The 12,995-nt window shown below is 39.8% G+C and overlaps 1 protein-coding gene across 1 annotated transcript in view; it reads right to left on the bottom strand.

Moving 5' to 3' along the window:
• Nucleotides 1–3,911: 3,911 nt before the first annotated feature.
• The window catches only part of RHOJ (ras homolog family member J), an 82,085-nt gene continuing 73,001 nt past the window's right edge, over nt 3,912–12,995 (bottom strand). The window contains exon 5 of the mRNA XM_061182661.1: nt 3,912–6,322. Within this exon, the coding sequence (XP_061038644.1) occupies nt 6,176–6,322 (147 nt within the window). The 3' untranslated portion in view covers nt 3,912–6,175. The remainder of the gene's footprint in view (nt 6,323–12,995) is intronic.

Below are 12,995 nucleotides of genomic sequence, written 5' to 3'. Positions count from 1 at the left end.
CTCTTTCTTATTTCTTCATGGAAAATAATTTTGGAGGGCATTTTTTCTCTCCCTTAGAAACACCAGAAAGACTTTCAGAAAAGAAGTACTTTAGATTTATCAGATCTTTCAAACCAGATGCTGCTTTTCTGCTTTTGATTCCAAAATATGCTGTTTCTGCAGCTGGGAAGCACATGACAAGTAAAAGAAAGGACTCCTGAAAGCCTGTTTATTCATCCAGTAAATGTAAACAGCTCAAATATTAGCCTAAGGAATACCCAATAGGTAGCATCAGAGAGACAGGCGAAGCTGGTGGTTTCGTCATCTTGGCAGCTACATATTTGGGTGTAAAGACTGATGATAAACTTTTTGTTGTCTCATAGGCCAGTATTCTCAAATTTTAATGTGTACATAAATCACCTGGGGGTCTTATTAAAATACAGCTTCAGATTCAGTAGGTCTGGCCTGGGACTGAGATTCTATAGTCCTAACTATCTCTCGGGTAGTGCCCATCCTATTAGTTCCCAGACTACACTTTGAGTAGCAAATTTCCCATTCTAACAGAGGCCTGGGGAAGGCAGTTTTCTTGAGTGGCTGGTAGGGACACCCTCAGATAACCCAGAAATGACAGTAGGAAAAAAAGACTGTTAAATGAATTAAAAGTACATGGCACAAGATAAACTGCAAGGTTAGAGTACATGAAATAATATTCCATTAATTATGAAAAGTATACACAGAATACATAAGAAGCAGATTGTAAGTAAAGGCAATCTGTGAGCAGGTCGGCCATTCTCCTCTTGTCTATCATTTCCTCTGTAGAGATTACATGGGGAGGAGTGTGGACCATTTCCATTGGGATAAAATTCTGCTGAGATGTACTTAAACAGCAATTACTGTGTACTCAGAGTAAAAAGCAATTTAAACCAGGTGATGAGGAGAATGTAGAATTCATTAGCCTTCTGCCCACAGCCCCTCTACCAGAAAAAATCCGATTGCTTACAAAAATTGATTTAAAAAATAGCAGGTGGTGATACTTTTAGGTGCATATTTACAAAGCTACCCTAAACATACCACCCTGTCATGAAAGAGTTTCTATTTTTTCTCCAAAGAATTAACATAAACTCAAAAGACTGCCTTGTTCAGGGTCTCTGGGAGGTGAAGTGTGCTACTATGGCTTCTAGGTGAGACTCAGCTCTGGGCCTTATGGACCCTCTCCTCAGATTACCCCAGGAATCACATCCCCTGAAACACTGATCAGGTCCTGTTCATCAAAGATAACTGCATATACTGGGAGGCTTGGAGGACATGGCTGAAAATACAACAAAATCACACCAGCTACAGTATCATGAAGTTTCTGAGTCACTGCAGAACTCAGAATAAAATGAAATTACCAGGGTAGAACATGTTTAAAACATGCACAAAATGACTCTGGATTTCAACATAATATTCCCTAAGGAGAAAAAAAACATAGATTGTGACCAAGATTAATCATGCAGCTTTTCCTCTAATTTCCTGTAGTGGAAGTTAAAAGCCAAGAACTGTTACTGAACTTGCACCCTCCGAATTTGCAGATGAGCCAAACCCTCCTTGACTCATTCCTGTCCTAACCCCAAGAGACCTCCAAAGAGCAGGGCTGAGCCTCTAATGCCTGATGCACCTCTGCGCAGAGCTTGGAGCTTTAATTTCCCTTCTGGTCTTTGTTGACCATGTAAACACCATGAATTGTTGCTTTATCTCATATTTCGGTACTCTGTTATTGCTGTTGTACATTTTATTTTATTTTGTTTTGCAGTTTAGAGATGTTTTAATTTTAGGAAGGTAACGCTGTTGTGCATTTTCAATGCAATTAGAGATATTCTGCCAAGATAAATAAATATCCTTCATACAAGTAACTGTCTTTCCAGATATCCCACAGTCATCCTTTGCAGGTTTTAAGTCACATTCATTCTCAAGGAAACTTTCAAAATAATTTATTCACTCATATTTCTCAGTAAGTTTCCCTTGACTGCCTGCTCCATATTGGCAGAGAAGGTGTGAGGGGGATGACCTGCACTGCTATTTAAGACCCAAAGAGCATTGTCCAGCATTTCATCCATTTTTAATGAATCACGAGGTGCAATTATCTAGGATTATCACACGATTAACTCTGTTGGCTGACTCTGCTTAGATACCCAGAAACATGGAATGCTCTTCACGTGAATGGTCCTGCTTCCTTCCCTATGCCTCTAGAGACCAGTCAGAGGTTAGCAATTCCCTGGGAGAATTGTCAGCTATGTGTTTTTGCCTTGTATTTGGTTATAGCTTTTTTCTCCATTCTCTAAATGTTTCCTGTTTAAAAGTACCTAACTTTCTTTGCAAGAAATTCGGTTTCCCTGACCTTCTCTCTCTCTCTCTCTTTTTTTTTTTTCTGTTTCTAATGGTCCTTGAAATGAAAATGTTTTCTTGAGTTTCCTTATTTGTACTTGAGTCATTATACTCAATGACTCACGAGAATAGCTGGCGACCTGTGGTTCTCTCTGTTGAAGAGAATGCACATTTTGCATTCTGGCCTCTAAACGTAGGGGTAGATTTAAAAATGAAGACATAAATGGTTAATCATCTCCAGCATGGTGTCAAACATTCCTTTAAAGTTAAACCTTGATTTTTAATCTTCCATCACTTTGGTCTTATGGATGAGTTTGCCTTTATGAATGCAATACTGCTTCTTTAAGGCTGACCTCAAATCAAATATTTCTTCTTGAAGACTCTCTACTTTGCGCGGTTATTGCTCATAGGAACCAACACTCCTAATGATGATATTTTTGTTGGCTTCAAATTCTGGGTTAACTTTTTAAAATTTTCTCCTAAAATTGTGAATGTGGTTGTGGCTGCCTCTTTACTACCGTTTGAATATTATTTCCTTACTGGTGTTCTATGAAAGTTGTGTATGGTTACAGCCACTTCATCTGGTACCTCTCTTATAGACCGGAAATCTTTCAAATGGTTCTTTGCATGTCATGATCAAACATATTTTTATTAAAGTCTCAGGACCAAATCTCTCATCCTCTCATATGTGTATGACTCAGTTTTTGATTTCCCAGTTTAGTGCTGCCTGGTTTAGGGTGGATGTAGTTACTGCATTCAGTAATTGCTCTTTGAATATAAATTTACTTGGCAGAAAGCAGCCCAGAATTTTCCTGTTAACACGGCTCTGACTTGTGTCTTAGTCCTTTTGTGTTTCCAAAGGAGTCTATTAATTCTACCAAACAACCCACCATCTGACTGAAAAAAAAAAAAATCTGTCAAACTAGCTACTTGATTAAGCCATTAGATTGAGATTACATTACATTGTATATTCCGGATTCCAGGCATATTAGCATTAGATCAGATTCTTGTCTCTAGGTTATTACTAGTTTGATGGATTATCTTATTATAGTGGCCCATGCCATGTGTTTGAAATGTGGCTAGGATCTATAGGATAAACAGATATAACTTGGGTAATACACCTACAAAACTCCAACTTAATATGCTGATAATGAATAGATTATAGTATGGAGTTGAAGGGCACTGGATGGGAAGCAGAAAAGCTGAGATCTGTCCCAGCTTTGTTGCAACACATCTCTTTTAACTCATCTGGGCTTGAGTTTTCTCATCTGTACAATGAAGGGATTGGACTATAGCTTCTTCTATCTCTGAAAAGTTAAGACTCTACCCTCCAATGGAAATCAGCTGCCCCTTCTTGACTTTGGAAGATAGTGTAGACCTTTAAAGGATCCTTGTTGAGATTTCTGTCTTTTTATCTTTGGTTTCAGAATATAGTTGTATTCAATCTTATGGCAGAAAACATTTTTTTTTTTAAGTGAAATGAACTACCAATCACCATGAAACAGGGAATACATGATTAATTTGGTGGAATGACATTAACACATTTAGGTTGCTTTGTTCTTCATTATTTTATTCAACAATTAGCTCATAAGACTGCTAAGAGCCTGTGTGCCACACAGACACTAACAGTCTCTCTACAGGTTCTGGTTCCAGGTGAGAGAGAGATCTCCCACCATGAACAAGTTAATCTCTGTGGCCCATGAGGGAGGTGATGGCCTGGGGAACCGTTCGCCTGTTGAGTGCACACATCTGGAAAATTCTCCTTGGCCGAGCAAACATACTGCTCTCAATTTTTCATCCACATCAATGAGATGTGAGGAGTGGCTCTATAGCAAGACAGCAAGACGCGACCACACAATAACGTAACAAAACCAGCTAATGGCACTTCATTTATTATAGGGCTAAATGCTCATTATTGTTTGTAAAGGATGAATTCATAACCTCTGCAGAGTTATAGTTTATACATGGTTGATTTCCATTTACAAAGAGAGAAAGTCATTGTTTTCTCTAAATGTCAAGCTTTGACTTACAAAACTCCCGTTTTCTTTTAGGTTGGGGGTGTGTGTGTGTGTGTTCAAGAAAATGTTTAGCAACTAGATAGGGGAGAGGGGAAATAAAACTTGAAATGTAGTAGGGAAAGCACATTTCAAAAATTCTAAACAAACAAACAAAACCCCCCAAACTGAGGGGGTTTCATGGAAGGTCTTAACAGAAAAGACCCACACCACACACTTCTTTTTTAATATGCTTCCTCCAGGAGCACAGGGAACTGGGAAGACTGGATTTTTCCAACAGGAGGTGTGAATCTGGAAATTCTTAAACTAAAATTTGCGTAATTTCATGCTGCAAAGAGGCACTCTGCTTATGCAATTGAAATAAAAAATAAAGTGCCTACCTGGGTGTTTCCAGAGTAACTGTAAGCAAATAAGACTAATTAGAAGCCTTCACAGTCTCTAATTAAAAGCTAGGAAATAACTTACTCTGCGATACAAGAATCCCTGGATGTTTGGAAGAGTCACTTCCCCAAGGCCAAAGTCCCTGTTCCATGGAGCATATCATTTTGGAAGCAGGGGATCCAGAGCTTGGTACCCTTGGATCTAGCCCTGAAATACACATTTGGGACAATGAGTACAGGAAATAGGGAGGGGCAGTATTTTAGTACCAGTTGTACTTGGAAAATATCATTTAAAAAGAATGGGAGCTCCCATGGACAAGGAGAGAAGCACTTCCAGTTGAAGTGAGAGGGAGAATTGAGGCACTTTGCTTAAGCTTTGGGGACTTTTAAACACTTAACTTTTTCATGCCCCATGGCCCGATCCTTCTTTGGAATAAAGTTATTATTGGGTGTGGGAGAGAGTGTGAAATCAAGAAAGGAAAGGGGCATGCAATGGGGAAGGGAGGGAGCAGGAAAGTTCACTTTGCTGAATAAAGCATCTTTTAAAATATAGGTCTGCCACATTCTCTCCCCAATCAGTTTGACTGAAAAGCAGAAATACTACTTTCTTAAACACAGTTCATTTGCAATTTTCCATCACAATATAATGTGGAAAAAATAAGGCTACCTATCAACGTAAGCATATCTGGGGTGAATCTTAGGCAAAAAATGTGGACCTGCAATAATTCAGATGGTGTTTTCTTTCAATCAGTTTCAAAAATTATGGCTCCATATATTTCCAAAAGTTTCAACATTTTCTTGTATCTCCTTATAGTCAGGCATTCAGAGGTACGTGTTGGTTTTAATAGCTTTGGTAGAAACATGCTGAAATAGGAATGGATGTAAAACCCTTTGTCTTTAGGCTAATTTGGTGTGGATTTATAAGGCCTGAGTAAACTGGTAAATTAGTAAATTTCTTAAAATAATACAAATGAATGTAAGACACATAGTAGAAGAGCAGATTCAGAAAAAAAAAAGGTTAGTACTGTATTCCCATGTTTTGTAAAAGACATCAAGTAAGGCCACCAATACAGGAACCGAGTTCTTTTTTTGTTTTTCCTGTGATGATTTCCTATCAGCTTCATGTTCTTGGAGGGGGCGGTGAAAAATGCAAGATGGCCTTTGACTTTGTTTCCTGCGTGGTCAGCAGTGGCACGGGCTGGAATCCGGGCTCAGCATTCTCGTAGAGTGTGCAACGTGGATGCTTCTGGCTGGTAGGGAGGATGTGGCAGTTGGCTGATAGTGTGCCGTGTTTGGGAGGGCTCACAGGGCGAAGGAGCAAGCCTCTGTGTCAGGGACTTCCTCTCTGGTCATGCCCTCCTTTTGGCTTGAGCTGGGTCTCGGAGGTTGGCTGCCATTCTTACCCTTAGATGCGGTGGAGGTGGGTCTCAAGCTACCTCAGATAATTAAACAGCAGCTGTGACACTTGGAGCAGTGTTTCTTCTTTTTCTTGGGATGGAAAATGGTGAGGATCGCTTCATCAAAAACGGCTTTGAGACCTTTCTGAGTCAGGGCCGAGCATTCCAAGTAGCACTGTGCTCCAATCTTAAACACAAAAGAGAGAAAGGCATGAGAGGAGAAAAAGAGAGAAAAGCACAGCGGTGTCTGCCCTCTGCGCAGCCAAGTGCGGCTGCTGCTTGTCTCACAAACAGCCTGCGGGATGGTTTGGATCATGTCTTTTTCTTCTGCATTTCAATTTGCATCTGCTATCCTGATTTTTGGTATTTTTATATTTTTTTGCTTTCTGATATTAATAATAAATGATTGTGGATTGCTTTTGATAAGCAACAAATTCTGAAAGTGATCCATAACCATTTATTCCTAAATATAAGAATATAAAAACTATAAAAATTAAGAGAGGATTCAAACCAGTGATATGGTTTAAATATATATTGTGAACAACAGGGTACATGCTGTTGTTTTTAGTACCTTCTCATTTGTATGCAGAACATGTAAATCTGGTGCAAGTGAAACATATTCCCTTCTGTATATAGTAGGGCAAGGTGTCAACTTGGTTAATAAAGCACATAGAAAGAGAGTGGGTGATATGGTTTTATAGGTCATTCTTGATTAAAATGCTCTTCTGACAAGATATCTCTCAGCAAAGTAATATCTGATTGGTCATATTATTCAGTTTTAAGATACATTAAAAGGCATATCTTTAAGCAGTTAAACTCCAAAACACTAAAAATAAAAATCATAAAATGCATTTACTGACACAGACACCCTCCCTGTCAGTATACAGTCTATGTGTATTTAAATGAGGAAATATTTTGTGCTTGCTTAGGGCTTTGTTTCAAAGCTTTTGATGATTTCATATTATGATGTATTTGATAATCACAAGATCCCTATGAGGAAATATAAAAATTCGGGCCAGAGCCATAGATTCTCATTAAAAAAATCACAGGGTAGAGCAGACCAGAAGTTGGCAGTCAACTTCATGAGATAATTCATGTGAGGGAGACCCGGGGTTTTAATTGCTCCCAAGCTCAATATGAGCTAACAGTTTGATGTGGACCTTTTAATATTAAGGATATCTGGAGAAATGCTTCTATTGTATGCTTTACATTATAAGAATAACTTTGAAAAATTACAGTGTACTCAGAAGAGGATGGCTGGATGGTGAGCTCCTGGAAACCAACAACAGATAAATGACTAAAACAGGGTAGCAAAATCACATGCCGATTAGGGCCAGTAGCTTATGTAACTGAGTAAAGCAGGGCTGGTGCCAGACAACAGGGAGAGGTAGAGTCTGTGGTGGCCTGTGAAGTAAACACCCTCTCCAGAGCTGGTAGTCTACTCGGCTTAGGCAACTGTTGCCAGGCAGGAACGTTGGTTCATCACTGCCATCTTTGTATTTTTCAAGAGGACTTGGGCATTTGGATTTTAGTTAATATTTACCAATTTAAAAACACTCTGTGGGCCAAGCAAGATGCTGATGTGGGATGTCTTTGGCAGCAACCAGCCAGGTTGCAATGTGTGGATTAAAGGGACTGGTTACTTAGCTTAGAATAGAGTGGGAACAGCCCCAGAAGGTGAAATGTATTGTTTAAGGACATCCAACTAGAAAGTAAATGATCTAGACCTAGCATCTGGGTCACTTGATGTGTGTTCTTTTCCTAGTCCCATGACGGAAACTGTGACCCTCGTCACTCAACACTGCAAGAAGCTGGTCAAGCTGACAGGTAATGAAATGAAGCTGCCTACCTGTTTGAAAGTCCACAGATAAGAAAGCTAAGCATGAGGTAAAACTGTTCTGGTGGCATCCAGATATTATGCACTTGCTTTTTTCCTGTATGGTTAATGGTTACTGTATGAGCCAAAGGAAAATACTCAAAGAAAAGATGTTAGATATTGATAACTTATTTTATGGTTTCGTTTTGACCATGGTCTGGATTAGAATATGGCTTTTTAAATATAATTAAAAACAATTGAATGCAAGAGAGGGATAAAGGATAGAGAAATTTTTCCTAATAATGTTCTGAAATGTCATCTGTCACATTTTGGGATTGTGTTCGGCATTCGATACGAACACATGTGAAAAGCACACTAATCTAGTGAATGTGTCAACTGAATGAGTGCTTGTAATGTGCTGGCTCTTGTCAGTCATCCTGAAAAAATACACAGAAAGCATTGTGGCGCTGTTCTATCCGGAATACCTCCCCACTAATGATCACAAGCCTCAGTTGATTCTGGAAATTACAGGAGAGCTGGGCTGCTCTGGGCTCACACGTGGAGTTCTGGACTGTCTGGTCCTGCAAGATGGGCGAGCACACTTTCTCTTCCTCCTGTCCCCTCTCCCCACCCCCTCACCCCCCATCCCACAGTGCTGCTGACAGCGTGTCAGAGTTTGTCTTTTGATGGTGCAGGAGTCGTCCAAACTTGTCTTTCCCAATTCAGACATTTCTGAAGGTAATGAAACAGCAGATCAAGGCATTATTGTATAACTGGGTTAATATAACATTATTTTGTACTGGTAGTTCCAGGAAAAGTAGCAAACAGATTTTGGGTGTGATTTGGGAAATATATGTGAGAAACAGAACCCAGTTGTGAGGTGAGTATTGTTAACCATGGTTCAAGGGCTCTGAGGGTCAGAGAGGAGAATTTATTCAGGTTCAGGGAAAAGGCGCAGCCATGTTATAGGGACTGCTGAAGAAAAAATGTGTGCCCTCAGAGATGCAAAATGGAAAACCATTCCAAGGAAATACAGCCTCTCTTACAGCAGCAACTTCATCTGCCTTTTGGAGCAAAGTGATCTACACAGTCAAATATTTAGAACCCATCTGTAAGCGCTCGGGATTCACAGATCTTTGTTTAGATACACATGCTAGCAATCTGGGACATGCTTTACCAAAATGATGTGTTTTCAAGAACAAACTAGAGATTGAGAAATGTAAACTGAGAGAACATTTCCCTGCTAACTTTATAATAGCTAAAACTTATTGTCTCAGATGCTGGGAAATTTTTCAGAGGTGTAGAGAACATTTTGAGTCCGACAAGAAGAAATTAGAAAACAGGCAAACAAATTCACAATGACCAATCAAGTGGAAGAAAACCTAGTATTTCTTCCAGATGGTCCTCATGGAGGTGGGACACGTTCTAGAACAAGATAAGGTATAACTGGAAAGAATAAAGGTGGAGAGGTCTTCCCAGCTGCAGACGTGTCTGACAGGACACAGTTTCAACAACTCTAGCTTGCTGAGCTAGATCTCATGGTACATTGGCTCATTCAATCGGGAGGTAAGTCTATCACCATTCTCCTTTGCAGCTCAGATAACTGATGTCCAGAGAGATTAGGTAACCTCTCTAAGGCCACACAACTAAGAAAATGGCAGAGATTTGAATTTGTCTGTCTCTTGAGCCAGAGTCTTAAACATTCTGTTGTGTTCTCTCTAGCGAGTGTAAAGAAATATGTTTGAAAGAGCAAAACTAACGAGCAAATGGAGATGCTGTTATGGGCTGAGTGACGGTAGTGAGAGAAGAAGAGAAGGAAAAGTAAGGCAGTTCCTGTAAATGGAGAGAAGACATGTCAGTAGAATGAACAGAGTGGGCTTGTATCTTAAGGAATGGCTAGTAGCAGAGAAGTTCCTTATTTCTTATTTAACAACTAGGAAGGGTATACACAGCGAGAGGGCAACTTGAGAGCCAAGCAAAGGAAAAGGAGTCAAATAGCTTGTGAGAGAATTTCCATCTCAACAAATCAGCATTGTGACCAAATTGCTGAAAGAGGAGAAGGGTTTCCAGGCTGCATGCATTTGCTGCTGATGTTTTTTTCAAGAACTGGCAGAATTTGCCAATGCAAGGGTGGGAAATGTGAGTGCACTGCTTGAGTGTAGGTTATTATGGAGTGGTGGGGACTGTGGCTTACTGAAGGGTATAAACGTTGTTTAAAAGACTGTTGAAAAGTTGCAGTTGAAGAGGAAATGCTGGATAGTGCTGCCGGATGTACTGATTTTTTTAAAGAAGCTAGAAATGTGTATATTTACATAAAGTTTCCAAATTGTTCAATGTTGACCACTAAATCACATCAAAAATACCTGTGTGGGTTGATCAAAACATTTGTGGGTGAAATTTGGCCCATTACTTGCATGTATTGGTCTCCCTATCTGGAATTTCATCTCCCCAGTCCCCTAACTTTGTCCACTTGACAAACTTGTTCCTATCCTGTAAACCTGGCTCAGTTCTCAACTACTCCAAGAAATCATCTCTGAGTCCTCCTCCCCTGAATGTGTCCATCACTCTCTCCTTTCTGTTACCTCAGCCCTTTGTGTACCTTTGTGTACCTTTGTGTTCAGTTGGTGTACTTTTGTTTGTCTGTCTCTCTCATCTTCTGGCCTGTGGGTCTCTTGAGGGCAGGGGCTATCTCTCTCTCACCTCTGTAGCCCAGACCCCAGCGGTGAAGTGACTGATTTCTAATGACCATGGGAGAAAGAGGAAATGGCCGGCACACAAAACAAGGAAGGTAATGGTGACTCTTGCAGTTAGGGGGAGGGTACTAAGGACTCCATGAGCATTGATGACAGGATTTTTGCTGCAGTTTTGCTGCTTTAAACCCCACTGGTGCAAGTTAAAAATCCAGGGGGAAACAGGTGCTAAGACAAAGAGTGAGAACAGCAATAAAAAAGGCACAGGGTGAAGAGATAGCAGGAGAGGCCCAAAAGAGGCCAAAGACCAAAAAAGGAAAGATGGTCAGGTGTTCTATCAAGAAATACCTTAGGAAGTCTGAGCTTAGAAAATCATGTTTAGGTTGTATCCAATGGAATTGGGAAAGAGAATGCACAAAAGTATCATCTTAGAGCTAAAGTGACACATATTAGGTATCAGTTATTGCCAAATAAGTCCAGTGGCAGTATGGACATACACAAATGAGAAAAGCATGGGAAAAGTAGGCTGAAGATTAAAAAACACAATAATGAAGGGAAGAGGGAGGATAAAACAAGTAAAGGGATAACAATGAATATTTATTATAAATTGATATAAAACATTTATGTAAATGTAGTTGACTTTGGAGTGTAAAGAACTGGAAATATGTACAATATGAAAATGTCCTTTATAAATAAAATGCCCTTTGAGTCCAAAAAGAGATGATAGATAAAAAATGTTTTGGAAATGGAAAAGTACTGAACAAAAAGATATAAAAAAATCTGAACTTGCAAAGCCTTTGAGCTATGGGGAGAATATACACATTAAAATATGGGGCTTCAGTCTGTAAACAAAGAAGCCCCAAACCTAAGGGTTTCTTTTCAGATTATAGGAGGGAAGCAGAAGAGCATGGTGATTAAAGCACAGTTTCATATCCTGGCTCTGCCACTTTCAAGTGGTGTGACTTTTGTCCTCTGAGCCTCAGTTTCCTCTAGGAAAGTGGAGGTAATAATATATACACCTCAGGGGGTTGCTGTGAGGATTAATTAAGACAAAGCATGTAAAGTGCTTGGCATGAAACCCAGCCCACTGCAAACACTCCATAAATGTTAGCTGTTATTATAAACTACTTGACAGGAAAGTCAGGGAGCAGAGAAACTTAAAGCATCTCGATAATTACATGAATTGTGATGAAACAAGTTAAACTCTTGCTTGGTTTTCTTCTAAATTGGATTTTGTTAGCTAAACATGATTCTCTCAGTATCTGAGAGCAGTTGCTAGGAGAAACTGGCAAAAGGCAATGAAGTGGTGAACTCAGCCATTGTTCCTAAAATAAATATGAAATGAGATGGGAGGCTTTGGAACAACTTCTTCTCAGAGGGAAAAAACGACTTCCCAAATGAGAAGTCAGTCTAGGACACTGACAGGATGGTGGTGGGAGAGAGGCCAGAAGCAAGAGACACAGAAAACAAGCTCCTGCAAAAAGGAGGCTTCCGGGACCTCCTTTTTGTGAAAAATGCCTAGCTGGGAATCACATACAATCATTTATGGAGCTATATATTTATGTACCTTAGGGAGAGAATGGAAGCTGGATGTGTGAAGAAAAGGTAGAAGAACCTGTAGATGTATGCCCATCTTATAGGAGGAAAAACAAATGGCTGGAGGAGAGTTTACACAAGGTCAGGTGCATGGGGATGACGTCCACAGAGCTGGCTTAGAGTTGTTTTACTGTGTTATTATCAGCTGTATGAATCAAACGTGTTCATCTCCCTAAGATTCTGTTCCCTCACCTGTAAGAGGAGACCAGGACTATGTGCCTAAGAGGGTGAGCATGAGGCTGAAATAGACAGAGCTTGTAAAGTGCTTAGTGAGAACGCAATGGATGGGTCACACTGCTGGTTCTGACATTACTATCCATAGAAGTAGGAAGCGTTAACTTTCTCAAATATTTGTAAGATGTTCTCATATATTGCATCCATAAAACATAACTTTAACCCATTTCTATTCGAGTGTATCGCTTAATTTTGTTGCCTATAAGAAAGTTTTAATAAGAGAAATGCATGCATTTTTATTCACAAAGAATTGGTAGTTAATGTTATTCTTGACCTATTTAAAAGAGGGACCCCTAACTCTGCCCCAGGGCATACATTTGCAGGGTTAGTTACTTTAGAAAGTAAAAGAGGAATTTCTGAAACCTCTGGCAGGGCTTGATGGGTTTGTGACTAAATCAATGAGGAGGTTATGGAAATATGATTTATAACCCTCCTCTTGCATATGGTACCTCATCCTCTTGTGTTCATTTTAGTGTCTGCCTTTGTACGCATCTTGGTGGTAAATGGGAGACAAAGACTTGGTC

The sequence above is a fragment of the Eubalaena glacialis genome, chromosome 2 (genome assembly GCF_028564815.1).
Source record: "Eubalaena glacialis isolate mEubGla1 chromosome 2, mEubGla1.1.hap2.+ XY, whole genome shotgun sequence".
NCBI lineage: Eukaryota > Metazoa > Chordata > Mammalia > Artiodactyla > Balaenidae > Eubalaena > Eubalaena glacialis.
This window is presented reverse-complemented; position numbering and strand designations above follow the sequence as displayed.